Here is a 14388-nt window from a genome sequence, read left to right on the forward strand (position 1 = left end):
TACACAGCAGCGCTAACAGGAGAGCACCGGGCTCCCTGATTTGCAGCGAGCAGCCTTGTTCTAGATAGAGATATTCAGACTGTCAGTATAAACTGCTTCTGTTTTCGTTTTGCATTTATTTCAATGCCAGGCTCAGGGCATAAATTTTTCATCACCTGCTAAGCTATGAATAAAAGATTAAAAAGGAACTGAGAGGGGAGTGGAGGAGAAGGAGGGAGGGACATAAAGTGAGAGAAACAAGAAGGAAAAGAGAGAGAGAGAGAGAGAGAGATGGAAAAGAAAAAAACACAAGGAAAAAAAAAAGCCCAACAGATCCGGCTCATGCGGTGCAACATGCGGCCAGGGTGCGCATGGTGAGAAGGTCCCCCGCTCCCCTTTGCTTTACCTGCTCAGCCTCCTCACTCATACCATCCCCATCTACCTCCAGGAAGAGAGCGGTGGCTCCGTGCAGGGTAAAGAGCCTATAATGAGCTGGAAACAGAGGAGCGTCTCACCTTGGCTTTTTATAGGATTACCTGAGAGGTGAACCTCTGCTCTCTGAGAGGATCCATCAGTACATTCTCTCTCTCTCGCTCTGCCCTCGCTGGGCTTTGACAGGCAGGGTGCGAGTGAGATGTCGAGGAGCTGCTGGAAAATTCCCTGCAATGGTGAGCTGACAGGTTCAGGTGGGGGTTAAAGAAGTGGAGAAGGGATGGATGGAAGGATGGGGATATGGGGAACGAATGCCTCCATCTCCAAACCTCTCTAATTGGCTCTGCTCTGTTCATGGAGCTCTGCATCAGGACTGAGGGACGGCGGCCGCTAACGTCAATGAGAATCACTTGTTGGTCACCAGCCCCCTCTACATAACCTGGTCACCAGCCCCCTCTACATAACCTGGTCACCAGCCCCTCTACATAACCTCGTCACCAGCCCCTCTACATAACCTGGTCACCAGCTCCTCTACATAACCTGGTCACCAGCTCCCTCTACCTAACCTGGTCACCAGCCCCCTCTACATAACCTCGTCACCAGCCCCCTCTACGTAACCTGGTCACCAGCCCCCTCTACGTAACCTGGTCACCAGCCCCTCTACGTAACCTCGTCACCAGCCCCCTCTACGTAACCTCGTCACCAGCCCCCTCTACGTAACCTCGTCACCAGCCCCCTCTACGTAACCTGGTCACCAGCCCCTCTACGTAACCTGGTCACCAGCCCCCTCTACGTAACCTGGTCACCAGCTCCCTCTACGTAACCTGGTCACCAGCCCCCTCTACGTAACCTGGTCACCAGCCCCCTCTACAGCGGCACAACCAGGACCTCTGTCATTACATCCCAACAGGACAACGCTTCAGCTGGTCCGGATTCCAAACACTTCCGTTAACGAACGTTCACCTCAGTTTTTTACTGAAAGGTGCTTTAACAACTTCATCGTACCCTCGTGTAATCAAAGTATTCCAACCTGCCAAATTCATGAGATCGTGAGTGATGATGGAAAATTGGAGCACATAGGTGCAAGAACAGTTTTCAGTTTGGTGAAATATTTTAAAAAGAAAGATTTAAAATGAAGCATTATTGGTTTTCTGTAAGTATATCAGCACTGAGAAGTAATTTAGCATTAATATTAAAATATTAAGCCTAGTCAGTCATTAACTTATAAAGAAAGTTTTGTATAAGGCAGCAGAAGCAGCACAGGTCTAGAAAATTACTGAACCAATCAAGTATTCCAGAAAATAGAAAATAAATTTAGAAAATACAGCAGCGAGGACGAAATTAAGCCTTCACCTCTGTGTGTGTCATAGATTCTCCAGGATGTATGGAAAGGAGGGATCCATACTGCAGATACATGAGCAAAATACGCAGTTACATAGATGAGCAGTCACACTCACACACTGGACTCACTCACAAGCACACACACACACGCACACACACACACACACAACGACGGACACTCACATGACCTTGTTTCAGTGTGTAAAAAATTAATGCTTGACTTCTCCTGAAATATATACATCACACTGTGGAACGAGAACACCCACTAACCATATGGGCATGCAGGCGCACATGCAGTCGTGTGGCGCTCACACACACACACACACACACACTCAAACACACACACACACACACACGTGCTAATATATTTGTATTAATATATATAAAGCCAGGAGCTTGTTGTATATGTATGTGCGGGGTGAAATCCATCTCTGGTTAGAGCAGAGGTAATATATCCCACCAGGACCTCTGTTCCTCGTAGCAATTTAAAATAATTATTGTGAGACCTGATGCTAGACATCAGCTCCCTCTGCATCTAAATGAGGCTGTTTTCGTGTGTGTGCGCGCGTGCGTGCGTGTGTGTGTGTTTCAGTAATGGCTACAGTAAACTGTGGTGAAGAAAGCCTAATCTGGCCTACATGGTCCCCTGGTCCTTGGCTATTTTTGAGATTCTCACAAAAAGAAACATTTTTTGTTATAAAAATCCATAAATTGCAACATAAATGCACCTTCTTGGGGTGAACGTGGACGGTGTCTCTTCACCAGGACCAAATATCAGCACAGCTCCTGGAATAAACGCTCTTGACCTCATTTGGCTCTTCTGCCTTTTTCAGAAGTGTGTATGTTTCTATCCAAATCCATATTTCTACGCTATCATTGTAGCAACATATGTGATGATGCGTCGCAGCGTATTCCTCCAGCACCTTCACCTTTGCCGTTTGACCTCCACCAGCTCCCCGTCTTTGACTCGCTCCCTCTCCTGCCAGCCCCTGCTTTGGCCTCTCCACCTATCGCATGTGAATCTGGTTATTCCTCACATTCTACAACTCCATCATCTCAGCGAGGAAGGGTGGGGGCTATGCCAGGAGAAGCTGGCATCAACCTGTCATCCCACCATTCCTGCTTCCTCCTTCTGTCAGCCTGCTTAATCAAATTATCTCCCTCACCCATGCACAGGCAACACCATTTCTCCATCAACTTCTCTGTCCCTTCTGTTCCTTCATCCCCTCCAGTCTAAATCCACGCTAGCGCTGTGCTCCACAGAACACTCGCTGCAGACGGACGGGGGGAAACACGGATGAGAATAACCTTTGTCGACCTTTGTGAGCTGCTTTTTTTATCTTAATTAAATTTCCCTCCACTCTCCGGCTTCCTTCCTGTCTGTGCTTGCCCGCGCTCCAAATCGACACACAATTTGGGCACATGGAACGGCATCTGGTGCCACATCACCCGACGCACACGGATACAAAAAACCTCACAGCATGGCGAGTTAACCTGGACCGCCGCCAAGGCAGCAGCTACGCAGCAGCTAAGTGCCACCGCGCCAGTCAAGTGCCCGTTCGGCTGCGTGCCCACCCGCATCACTGTGTCACGCGCACACACACACACACACACACACACACACACACACACACACACACACACACGCGCGCGCACGCGCGCGCGCTGGCACTTTCAACCCCCAGCGGCACTAAGCGGTGACAAGGAGACAGAAGGGTCTTGCCTTGCTGAGTTGCTCCCTGCCCCCAACACATACTGTACTATTCCTGAGCTAATGGAGGAGGCTGTACTGGAGCTCTGCACCCTCTCAGCCTGTCTGCTTGGGCTTTAGCGTTCGTACCATGTCGCTCAGCCCCTCCACACACTCAAACCGCGTGTGTCTTCGTCTACAACGACACACTTTTTTCCTGTATTTCCATTCATGCGCCATAGTTAAAAGCTGTTTAACTCACCTCTATAAGCTTCCCAGTTCTTTAATGGAGCAAAGAGGACGATGAGGTGCACTATTCCACAGCCCAATCTGGGATCACCAAATGTTCCTCTCACCTGCTACCTACAGCAGAAATCTAAATGTGACGGCTACGGCGTGAAAACGTCAACGTGCCTCTAACAAATCCCTGTTGCAGGGGTGACAGGAAACAGGATATTATCCATAATCAAGAAGAATTTAAAGAGAAGCAGTGAGATTATGAGTCAAGGGTATTTATGTTTGCGTGGAAACGCCACGACTGACTGGCGGGGGCCATTTTTTTTGCCTTCACCAGACAGTTTTTGCTCAGATTTCTTACATGCAGATGAGACTTGACTTGCAATTACAGTTCATCTCCAACTCCAGATGACAGTGTGAAGCAGGCCCAAATAAAATACATCAAGCTTTTCAAATAGGCTGGTTCAGGACCACTGAGCAGCCAACACTCACAGCCAGCCGGCCAGTCGGCCGACTCCGCATACGTTGATAGCTGTGAAAAGGGCTAAAATAGCAGCAAAGCTAACCACACTGTTGAGCTCAACACATGTTTCACGTGGATCTTTGTCACCTGTCATTAGCTTGTTCCTCCGCCTGTATTGAGGTGTTTGTATTACTCATTAATAGCTCATTTTTATTATTCTGAATGATTTGTGTGTATTCTGCAGCTATAAAAGTAAAACTGTTTGGCTTGATTTTCATATCATGTGTTACAGCGGAAGTTCAAGTTAAAAGAGTGACTAGTTTTCAGCTTTAAGTACACGGGACCACCAATCGTTTAACCGAATAAAAGAGCATGTTTATGTGTATATGTCTGAATGACTGAATGAACTAATGCAAAATTATTAAACTGGAAAATGTGGAAATTTTGTTCAACTGAAACAAGGATATGCAACGAGTGTGTTTCATTTAAAGTGGGAGAAATTAACTCTGGAAATAGCCAAACTATTTTGACAGGCAAGTCTTAAGAGGCCGAGGCGGCCGACGGCTCCATTCACCCCCAGAGACCCCGAGTGTCCAGGGTGGGACAAATGGTGGCGTTTATGAAATGACCGTCGCGTTTCAAAGCAGTGAAACACCTGTTCCGTGCAGTCCCGCTCAAACGGGATGAAGGAGAAGTTACCAAAGTCAAGTGCGTCAGTCAACTCGTGAGGAGAAGCCGATTCTGGATGAACTCATCATGTGTTCTAACACATTTGTAGTTAATGGTTTAGGTTTTAGCTCAGAGACGTGATCAGAGGAGGAAACACCAGGAATTGGACTTATTTGGGACAGATGGAAACCCCTGATACCTGTGTGTGCTTGTGTGTGCTGAGGGCTGAGGGGTTCCAGAGAGTTCATTACCAGATTTCAAGGCAACTGAAGTTCATTTGTCCCCCTGAAGCATCAAAACAAGATAACAAGGACAGAAGGTAGAGGGAAATGGCAACGCGTCCTTTCTCCATCTTTAACAGTTCTCTCCTGAAATCCTCTTTTATCCTCATCCATAGATCGTCTCAACATAAAAACCATCTTCATGCGTCCTGGTGTCGAAGTTTCCAAGCAAAATATGTAAGAAAGGAAAAAAGTTCTTTCAATAAACCAATGACCACATTCCATTTCATCGTCATGCAATTTGATATTATAAGACTTAATTCATAACAATGTTCACTGACAACAGACCTACACATTTAAAAAAACAGCAAAATAAGGTCTTACTGTAGTCCTGGAAAATATTTAAAATTAAAACTAAGAAACAGAATAGCATTAATGAATCAGGCATTTATATTGCTGTTAAAAGCTAAATGAAGAGGTAAGCAGCCGTGGACGGAGGTAAAGGTAACGATCATTAGTTAATGTTGTCACAGAGGTGGTCTGCAGACTTAACGTTGATGCTACACGTGTCAAATCTGCCACTGGAAGCCGGAATAGGTGCAATGAAAAGGGTTTATTATGGTGCTCTTGCAGCTGCTGCTTCAGCCATTGCATAATTAATGGAGTAATTTCATTTCTGCAGCAATTTTGACTCACTCAATGTAAAATAGGATCTGCCTGCGCACTCTTGGCCCTGTCTTCAACAAGGCTAGTGCTAAGCTAATAAAAAACCTGCTGCTGGTGTCATCCAAGTGTCACTCCTAGACATAAGGCAGGGTGACAGTAGGGAGCCCCTCGTAGGTGTGTGTGTGTGTGTGTGTGTGTGTCTGCAACACTGATTAAGACACACTGTTCTCTGGTGTGGTGGGACACCTGGTCTTAGTGGGAAAATGGGCTGTGGGCCACGAGGGCAAGATGGGAAATAGGTGAGGAGTATTAACCAGGAGGCACTGAGATCAAGGTGAGCAACAGGGAGAGACTTCAAAGACTTCACGTCATTGTGTCGGGGTGGTTTTAATGTGCTCCTTTAGCATCTTTCACGCCAGGGTCATCAGCAATGTCCGAGATTTTAGCCGAGGGTCCTCCGTTAGCATTTAAAATGTTTAGTAAAGAGTCATCACAATTATGAGGGAGTGCACAGGAGCGGCAGCAGCATCACGAGGCGGCGCTGACGACTGTGGACCGCATGAAAGAGACACAAGCACGAGGACAAAGCTGGGCCCAAGACACGTGGGGTGACTGCATGTGGACACGCACACACACGTACACATCTAGCAAACCTTAAAAAACCCGAGGCAGCCTACTGGAGCGAAGTAACAAAGCTTATTGGGGACGGCGCGTTTCTGGGCGTCTGCGTAGACGTGAGGTAATTGCTGCGTGTCTGTCATTACAGACAAACCCGGGACAAGATCCTCGTCAGCTGCTCCCCTGTCTGTTGTGTTCGCTGCACTTGTGGAAAGTGGGAGAAAATAAGTGTCATTCAGTGAATGTAGCTTTTCTTCCAATGACAGCTTCATATCTGAGAGCTGGGGGAGGCCACCCCAGAACCCCCCCCCCCCCTCCTTTCTGCTGGTAACACCTTTGACAGGGTGTTGGAAAGAAAAAAAGTCCCTACCTCTTTGTCCAAGAATGGGCAGGCACACACACACACACACACCTACAGCCCACTTTAATACGCTTTAACACACCTACTCAATGATGCACACGGTCACGCCCACACACACACACACACACACAGATATTAATAAGGGGGTCTGTGCTGAATGAATGGCAGACCTTTCTAACCCTGCTCACCACGTTGGTCCCTGCCTTACCAGTGCTGGTCCGATGGGGGGAGGGGGCCTATTGCTGGAGACAACTTTCCTACAGTCTTCCACCCGTACCTGTCTGCCTGCCACTGTGTGCGACCCTGCCTGTCTCACACCCACTCTCAAGCTTCTCCACCAACACGTTTGCATGGAACACACAAATGGGTCAGTTGCCTTGGTAACTAGCCAGAGATCTAGCTAGTCCAAGAACAAAAGTAGGGGGAAGTTTGTCAAAGTCCCAGAAACGCAGTCATTTCACTGATCCCATTAAGTCGACCCAACTGTTCCAACAGGGAAACGTTTTAGGGAAACAACTGATCAGATTATTCCGAAAAAAACCCATCCCTACACGTGATCCTGTAATGCTGATAGTGGCATTTCAAATACCTGGGGTTAATGTATATCTGCGGTGGTAAGAGGGAGAAAGAGAGCGTGAAAGGAGGGATGGAGGCAGGGGGTCGGGGGATGGGGGGGTGGGGGGGTCACATTTTGATGTGTATGTTACAACACACTGTTACCACGGAATATTAAATTAGCACGAGTCCAATATTAAAATAACAACATTTACCTCCACAATAAGTGCTTCGGCTTCTGAAATCAATACCTCTCCCACATAATGCCAAAGTATCATTACAAATAATGAGAAAAGTTGCATCATATGGAACATTAAGGGGGCCAGAAAGAGCCGAGGAGGGCGTGAGAGCATTACAGATCAAATCATTTCATCCCAAATGTCACAGCGTCGCATACGAGTTAATAGACTTACGTTGGTAAATTGTTTCTCTTTTGCTTTTAAACCAGCGAAGGCCTTTATGCAGGAGCGCTCTCCATGTTTGCAGCAGCTCCGGAAAACCACTCCTAAACCACTCCTAATCAGAGTTGAAAGGAAGAACGAGAAGGAAAGTCAAGGCAAGCTCGGGATGGAAATGTTTGCCTTGTTTTTAATTGCTCTGCCCAAGCATCCTTCATAAGGCTTCGAGAAACCGAAGCACCGGGAACGCCGGGAACACCGGGAACACCGGGAACACTGGCAATGGAAGTTTACTGGTATAAACAGACCCTAGATTCATGAAATAAAAAAAAGGCCATAAAAAGTTAAAGAGGGCTGCTGGATCGTATCGAGGGTGAGCTGAAAGAGTCCAAAGGTGAGAAGAGAATGAGGAGGAAGAATCCCGCCGGATTGGGAAGGCCCCCGCGTCGCCGTCTCCGGCCTGACTGGATGAGCGGCTCTCAAGGTACTCAGTCTCTATTCAGAGCATGAATCAATGGATCCTGATTAGATTTCGGGGGGTTACTGCGCTGTTTTTGTTTGTTGTGACACCGGCCCCCGCTTTGTGAGGTCTCCTTGCTCCCGTCTGACAAAAGCACCACCTTCTTCCCAAAGAGGAGCCGGGAATGAGGAGCCAGGAACCGGGGGAGGGGAGCATTGAGAGGGGACGTCAAGGCTGCTTCTTTTCTTCATCACCATGTGTTCTTTCGTGCTGGCAGCGGTGTGCATTTATGCTTCTACGTATTAATCGTGCACGTGCGAGCGCGTACGTGCACGCGCTCGTGTCTGAGTCCACAACAATGAATGTGCCGTCCGGGAACACAGTTTGTTAAATATCGGCACAGTGTCTGCCGCTCAGTGGAATCATCTTTTTATTCTACGTTTGTGGGATTTTTCCATTTTCCACTCTTGAGCTGAATGAAGAACACGGTGACAAAGACAGACACGTGCACAGGATGAAGACCCACAAGTCTCAGAGTGCTCACCAGATTAGAAAACGAAAGAGAAAATGATGCTCCTTCTGGTCTCTGATGGTCACGGTAATTCAATCGGTCCAAAAATTCATGCATGCAACTTTTACCGATCATTTTATTCAATCGCTTCAATCAGTGAGTCTCCAAAATCCCAGAACGTGATGAATGAGAAGGGATCATTCCCTCATTAAAGCTGATGCTCATCTAAATGTCTCCTCCAAGACACGTTAACTCAGAGGAGGATGAGGAGTCAATAAGGGTTCAATAAGGTTCGGAGTTCCAGATATAAACAGTTTTGCTCCACAATACGATTGAAGAAACTGTGGTAATTATCTTTTAAATGGTAGAAAATAAAGGGAGAACTCCACCCAAAGTGTTTGTGCCACTAAAGGGTAACATTAAATTCACAATTAACCATTGCTGTTTCCCAGTTTAATCAGAAATGGTGGTGTACCTCACAACTCGCTAGCAGGAAGAATCTGGGGCCAAATATGTGGGGAAAGCGTGACAAGATGCGTCTTTTGCTCTGTAAAATCCAAAACAACCCTAATGATCCCTCTGTAAGAGGAATTTCAGCACAGAGCCGATACTGCTGGAACCCCACCCGTCTTCACTGGGACACAGGCAGCTACCCAACGTGTGCTCACTTTGCTAGTAGAATGAGTATTATAGTAGTAACATGTCGCACATGCAAGGACACACACGCACTCACCCAAATCAAGAGGTCGTAAGAAATAAAGGTTGGATAACCCCTTTAATAACACTCATCACAGAATGAATCTGTAAATCTAAACAGGGCCAAAAGCTCCGATTCAATAACAAACCTGCTTCTCTAACAGGTTATATCAACTGCTGAATTGAAATTTAATTGCGGCTGTGTGCTGAATAATTAATTCTCATCCCAAGGAAACTCAAGGTGCCCAGGACGCGCCGACGCTGAGCTCAGAGAGACGCGCGGAGACAAAGACACAGAGACAGCGATGCAGGACACACAGATGCAGGCGCGCCCGCTCAGGCCACCGTCCACTGTCGGGGGCGCTGGGCGTGACGTCATCTGCCACATCATCACCTTGGTAACAAGCCACGTGCACAGATTTACATGCAGAATCGAGTAAAACTGAGCATAAATAGGAGAGTTAGAAAAACAGTGAATGTGGAAAAGGGTGAAAGGAATCAAAGGATCAAAGAGCCGACCGTAATAGAAAGCTGCATGAGCTAATGGTTGGGTTTTTATTGTTATTATTGTTGTTGGGGTACAAAGCCAACATAAAGAGGCGCAGTTAGCGTCTGTCTTTAATGCTTCTATCAGGTAGCCTCCCGCTCCCCTCCTCCCCTCCTCCCTCTGTAGGTATTTCAGTTGGAGGTGTCTCCTCAGATCTGTGCCGTTTAATGCTGACTGCTGCAGATCTTTTGAGGCTGACTACAAAGCGAGCTGGCGATAAACTTTCTCCCCCTGAAGCAGAACGAGCGGAGGGCTGTTTGGGATGGATCCACTCCGGGAAAGCTCCTTTCAGGACGGGCTGAACCCAGGAAGCCGCGGCGGCCCCCCTTTTCTACCTGGCCCACAAACACACGCACACGTGCACGCCCCTGCAATAGTGTGCGTGCACAAGTCTGTCCACATTTTGATTGATGGTGTGAATTAATAAGCAAAGGGTCGCTTCACATTATGGAACTGAAAAAAACCACATAAAGACGCGTTTTTGCAGAGTCATTTAACTGGATTGTGCTGCTCCCTCATTATCTGCATATTCATCAGGAATAGTTCAGATTTTAAGGTCTTTCTCCATCCTTCCTCCCCTCTCTCTTGCCCCCCCCACTACTGTCTGAGTGTGAGGCGCCTCCCCTCCATTGTTGATGTGAGTCGGGGCTCCACATTGCTGAGGTGGCGGATTGTGGCGGCGCTGCTTCTGTCAGAAACGTGCTTATCCGCTCACTCCAGCCACCCTCTTATACATAAAATATCAAACATCTGAGGGACAATATGCTGACCTGCTGTGACCTCCACACACGCGTGGGCACACAAAATAGACGTGCGCCCTCGCCTGCATCCCGGTGCACGCAAACCCACACGCTGCGAAGAGATGCGTGCGTGCGCAGACGAGCACGGGCGTACAGTGGCACACACACACATCCGCTCCGGTCGCTTCACATCCCCCACTCATACGTGCCTGGGTTTTTTCCCTCTCTATCAGAGCTGCATCCCTCAGATGATGTATTTGCGACATCTGGCGGCGCGCGGTATATTCATGGATATGGAAATACAACGTATGCAGCAGCGGGGGGGGGGGGCGGGGGGGGGGTCTGTGTAGAGCGACGATCACAAAGAGTTTGGAGTAAAATTACAAAAGTAAAATAATATTTTAGGGGCGATATACAAATGGCTTGGATACCCCCTGGTGGGCACCCGGTAGCAATCTGGCCTAGCATTTGGGGGGGCGGGGGTGGGGGAGACGGGCTTGCATGGATCCCCAGGGGTCATAGGTCAGTTGTCTTGAGTTGCAGTGACATCATGACAATGGGACACTTCGAGAGCCTCAGAAACACAAGCTGATCCCGTCTGCCGAGGGTGAGGCACCAGACCCTCTTTTCCCACACATTCTCACACCCTTTGCAAAACAGGGTGAGAGGGTGACGGAGAGAGTTGGGGAGGGACCCCAGATAGAGAGGAGACAGAGCTGAGGGGTGAGAGTGCCTCATGCCCCCACCCACCCCCCCACCTCTCTTTCTGTCTCCCCTTCTGTTTCTCTCAGGGTTAGATTAAAAGAGATGGCTTCATTCTCTCTAATCATGGATCCTTCGCCTCCTCTTGCTTCCTCCTCGGTTGTTTTTTACCTCTTGTGCCTATATCAGAGTGGATACTAATTAGCTGATGTGAATTGTAACTATGACAAAAATAAACGAGTGGAAAAATTACATATTGATGCGATCCGTCAGGAAAACTGAGGAAAACGAGAGCTGACGTGAAAACACTCGCGACCAAACCTTCAACGTAAGAAAGAAAACCAAAAACCATCTGATACATCATTTCCAATGTTTCGTCCTCTCGTGACCGACAACACGGTTCCGTTTATTTCCTTGCGTGTTGATTTGCAGTGTTTGCTTTGTACGTTTGGATGTTAGCACATGCGACTGCTTTCACGTTACCTAAGCAGACGCCACATTAATGAGCTCAAACCCTGCTGCTGAAAGTGCTAATTAGCTGCTGGGCGGAGGGTGAGGAGACTAGACGGGGATGCTCGCCACTTCAACCATTGTCTCCTAACCCCCGCCACACATTCAGAACTCATCCCATCATAGAGGGTTAGGATACAGCGGCTCAGGTTTGCTCTCCGGTCTTTGCTTTTTCTTTTCGACTGGGAGGTTTGACTGCGATGGTAATAAAACGTGCGAGAGAGGGATGCTCGCCTCGGGACCCGGCTGTCGGGCCACTTTGACAGCTTCATTTTTGTGGCATCGGTCTTTGATCTTTCCTGTCGCTGATATTCAACAGCACTGAACATACATTTGCCCCCCAACCAATATAAATAAATAAGCAGTGCACTGCAGAGCCGGCTGAGGTGAAACTAGTTCGAGCCGGTTGGTTGTTTGCTAAATCTGCTGTGAGCTCGATCACTTCCATAGCATTTAGCTTCTTCCCATTGTATCAATGCATCAACACCCTCAGGGCGGATCCTTCGAAAATGCTCTCTGACACACCCGTTCCCACCTACCGACAGAAGGGAGCACACACACACACACACACACACACACACACACACACACACACACACACACACACACACTAAGGAATAGCATCCAGAAATAGCCTCAGACTCACTACCAGCTCTATTTCCAACTGCATATAATGGATATAATACACCATAAAAACCCTAGTTGTGCCATTAATGTGTGAAAAAAGTGTCAAAAGAAAAAAAAAGTGTTGTTGTTAGGAAGGAAAGAAGAGGTGCAACACAAAACAAGGAATGCACCTGGCGTGACGCTTGTGTTTGGCTGCAATGCGAGAAAAAAGCGCAGGAGGGGAACCAGCGGGGGGAATTATTCTGATCAGTGCTGTCACGTTTGAGATGCTGAGATGACAGATATTCGCCATATCTGCCCACAGTGGTGCAGAGAGAGAGACACATACCAAGACACACTGGCCTGCCACTGCATGGACGCCACCTCCTCAAGAGCGAGTGATGAGCCAACAGATAGTGAGCGTTTTGAGTCAACCCACACGTCTGTGTTCTTTGAATGGAAGAAAGGGTTCTGACAAAATGGCGTTGCCATCATGAAGAGGATGCTGTGGATGCATGAGGAGGAGTCCCAAAACACAGCACAAAGCATAAATGGAACCATAAACGTCATAACTCACTAAAATAACCGCAACTGTGCGACTGAATCATGGCGTCTTGATTGGAGGTCAACTGCGGTCTGTCAGCGCTACGCTATCAGAGATCAGCACCTTGGAGAGCGCTGCGGCACACGGGCACTAAAAAACCTCATTCCGTTGGTGATTCAACACAAGGCTTCGCTCCCGGTCATCTGGATACTGGTGGCTACAGTGAGCTGCTCCTCCATCACACTGGTCATCCTTTCTGGAAAAAGCTGAAATCTCCAACCTAATCTGTAGCTCTTTATTCTCTGTAGACACCAACAACCCACCGTGATGACGGCAGTCTGTCAGAGCTTGGCCTCACCTAGATTTTAAAGGGAAAAGGAGACGTCAACGTTGATAGATTTACATACTCGGGGCACAACAAACCAGAAAATGGTGACTGTAGAGGTGTTTTTTTAGTGTCGTGTTTGGGGAAACTGCTGCTAAATGACACAATACTGTCAAGTCTCACAATATTATTATGCATTAGTGCTACATAAGGATGATTTCTTAGACACGGGCATCAACAAGACAATATTAAAGACAAAGCCTTAGACTCTGAGATGTATTGTATTTACTATTTTGTCGTGACAAATGGTCCTGGTATACCTCTCCGTGCCAGCAGTTTGCAGCATATTTTCAGCTTTGGTTTATTTTTCTGTGCAAAATGGAGCATGAATTTTTCAGGTTTTTAGTGTTGATTTAGTTCAGTTGATAAAGATAAAGGACGTCTACACAATGATCGACCACACTAAGCATTTCCATGTACACGTTGTTGAAATTCTGACAGATAATACATTCAGATATGCACATAGCGCTGAAGTGGGAGAAGCTCCTTGAAACGTCTTTTCTGTTGGCAGAGCGTGATTACCACAGGTGTTCTGACCTCTCCGCCGTGCCTTTGAACATCAAAAATCACAAACTCTAGATGAGGTGGGAACACCAATCCCAGTCAGGGCAGGAGCAAAAGAAATCAGACGGCAGCGTGTCTCCGACTTCCTCTTTACTTTTTAATCCCAACTAAGAACGAGAGACCACAGATGGAGGAAAAGAAGGTAGACAACGCAACCTGGAGAGACGAGAGCAGGAAGAGACACATCTTGAAATAAAGTGGGGATAAGAGGGAAGAAACAGTCAGGCCACCTTCGTATTTCACCTCCGTCAGATGTATGCAGGTACTGGACAGAGAGCTGGTACGAGGGTATTGGGAAGTACTGCGAGAGGCTCGCCTTGAAAACAAGAGGGTAAAACCTCCAACGTTCAGCCACTTTTGTAAGACAGCATAGATGGATATTTATACTGGGAAGGCTCACGTGAAGGAAGGCGGAGATTGAAAGTACACAAAGTGCAGCTAACCTTGAAAACAGTGAGGGGCAAAGAGAAGGTCAACCACACGGTGATAAGAA

The 14388-nt window shown here is 47.5% G+C and overlaps 1 protein-coding gene across 8 annotated transcripts in view; it reads right to left on the minus strand.

The window, feature by feature from the left end:
- Positions 1-14388, minus strand: part of kiaa0825 (KIAA0825 ortholog) — a 90584-nt gene that overhangs the window by 27194 nt on the left and 49002 nt on the right. Inside the window, exon 24 of one of the 8 annotated variants that reach the window (XM_029830046.1) lies at positions 12445-13304. The exons of the other annotated variants lie outside the window; for them this stretch is intronic. Coding sequence (XP_029685906.1) covers positions 13301-13304 — 4 coding nt within the window. The 3' untranslated portion in view covers positions 12445-13300. Of the gene's footprint in view, positions 1-12444; positions 13305-14388 lie in introns of those variants that run through there. 8 annotated transcript variants of the gene reach the window in all.

The sequence above is a fragment of the Takifugu rubripes genome, chromosome 21 (assembly GCF_901000725.2).
Source record: "Takifugu rubripes chromosome 21, fTakRub1.2, whole genome shotgun sequence".
NCBI classification, from domain to species: domain Eukaryota; kingdom Metazoa; phylum Chordata; class Actinopteri; order Tetraodontiformes; family Tetraodontidae; genus Takifugu; species Takifugu rubripes.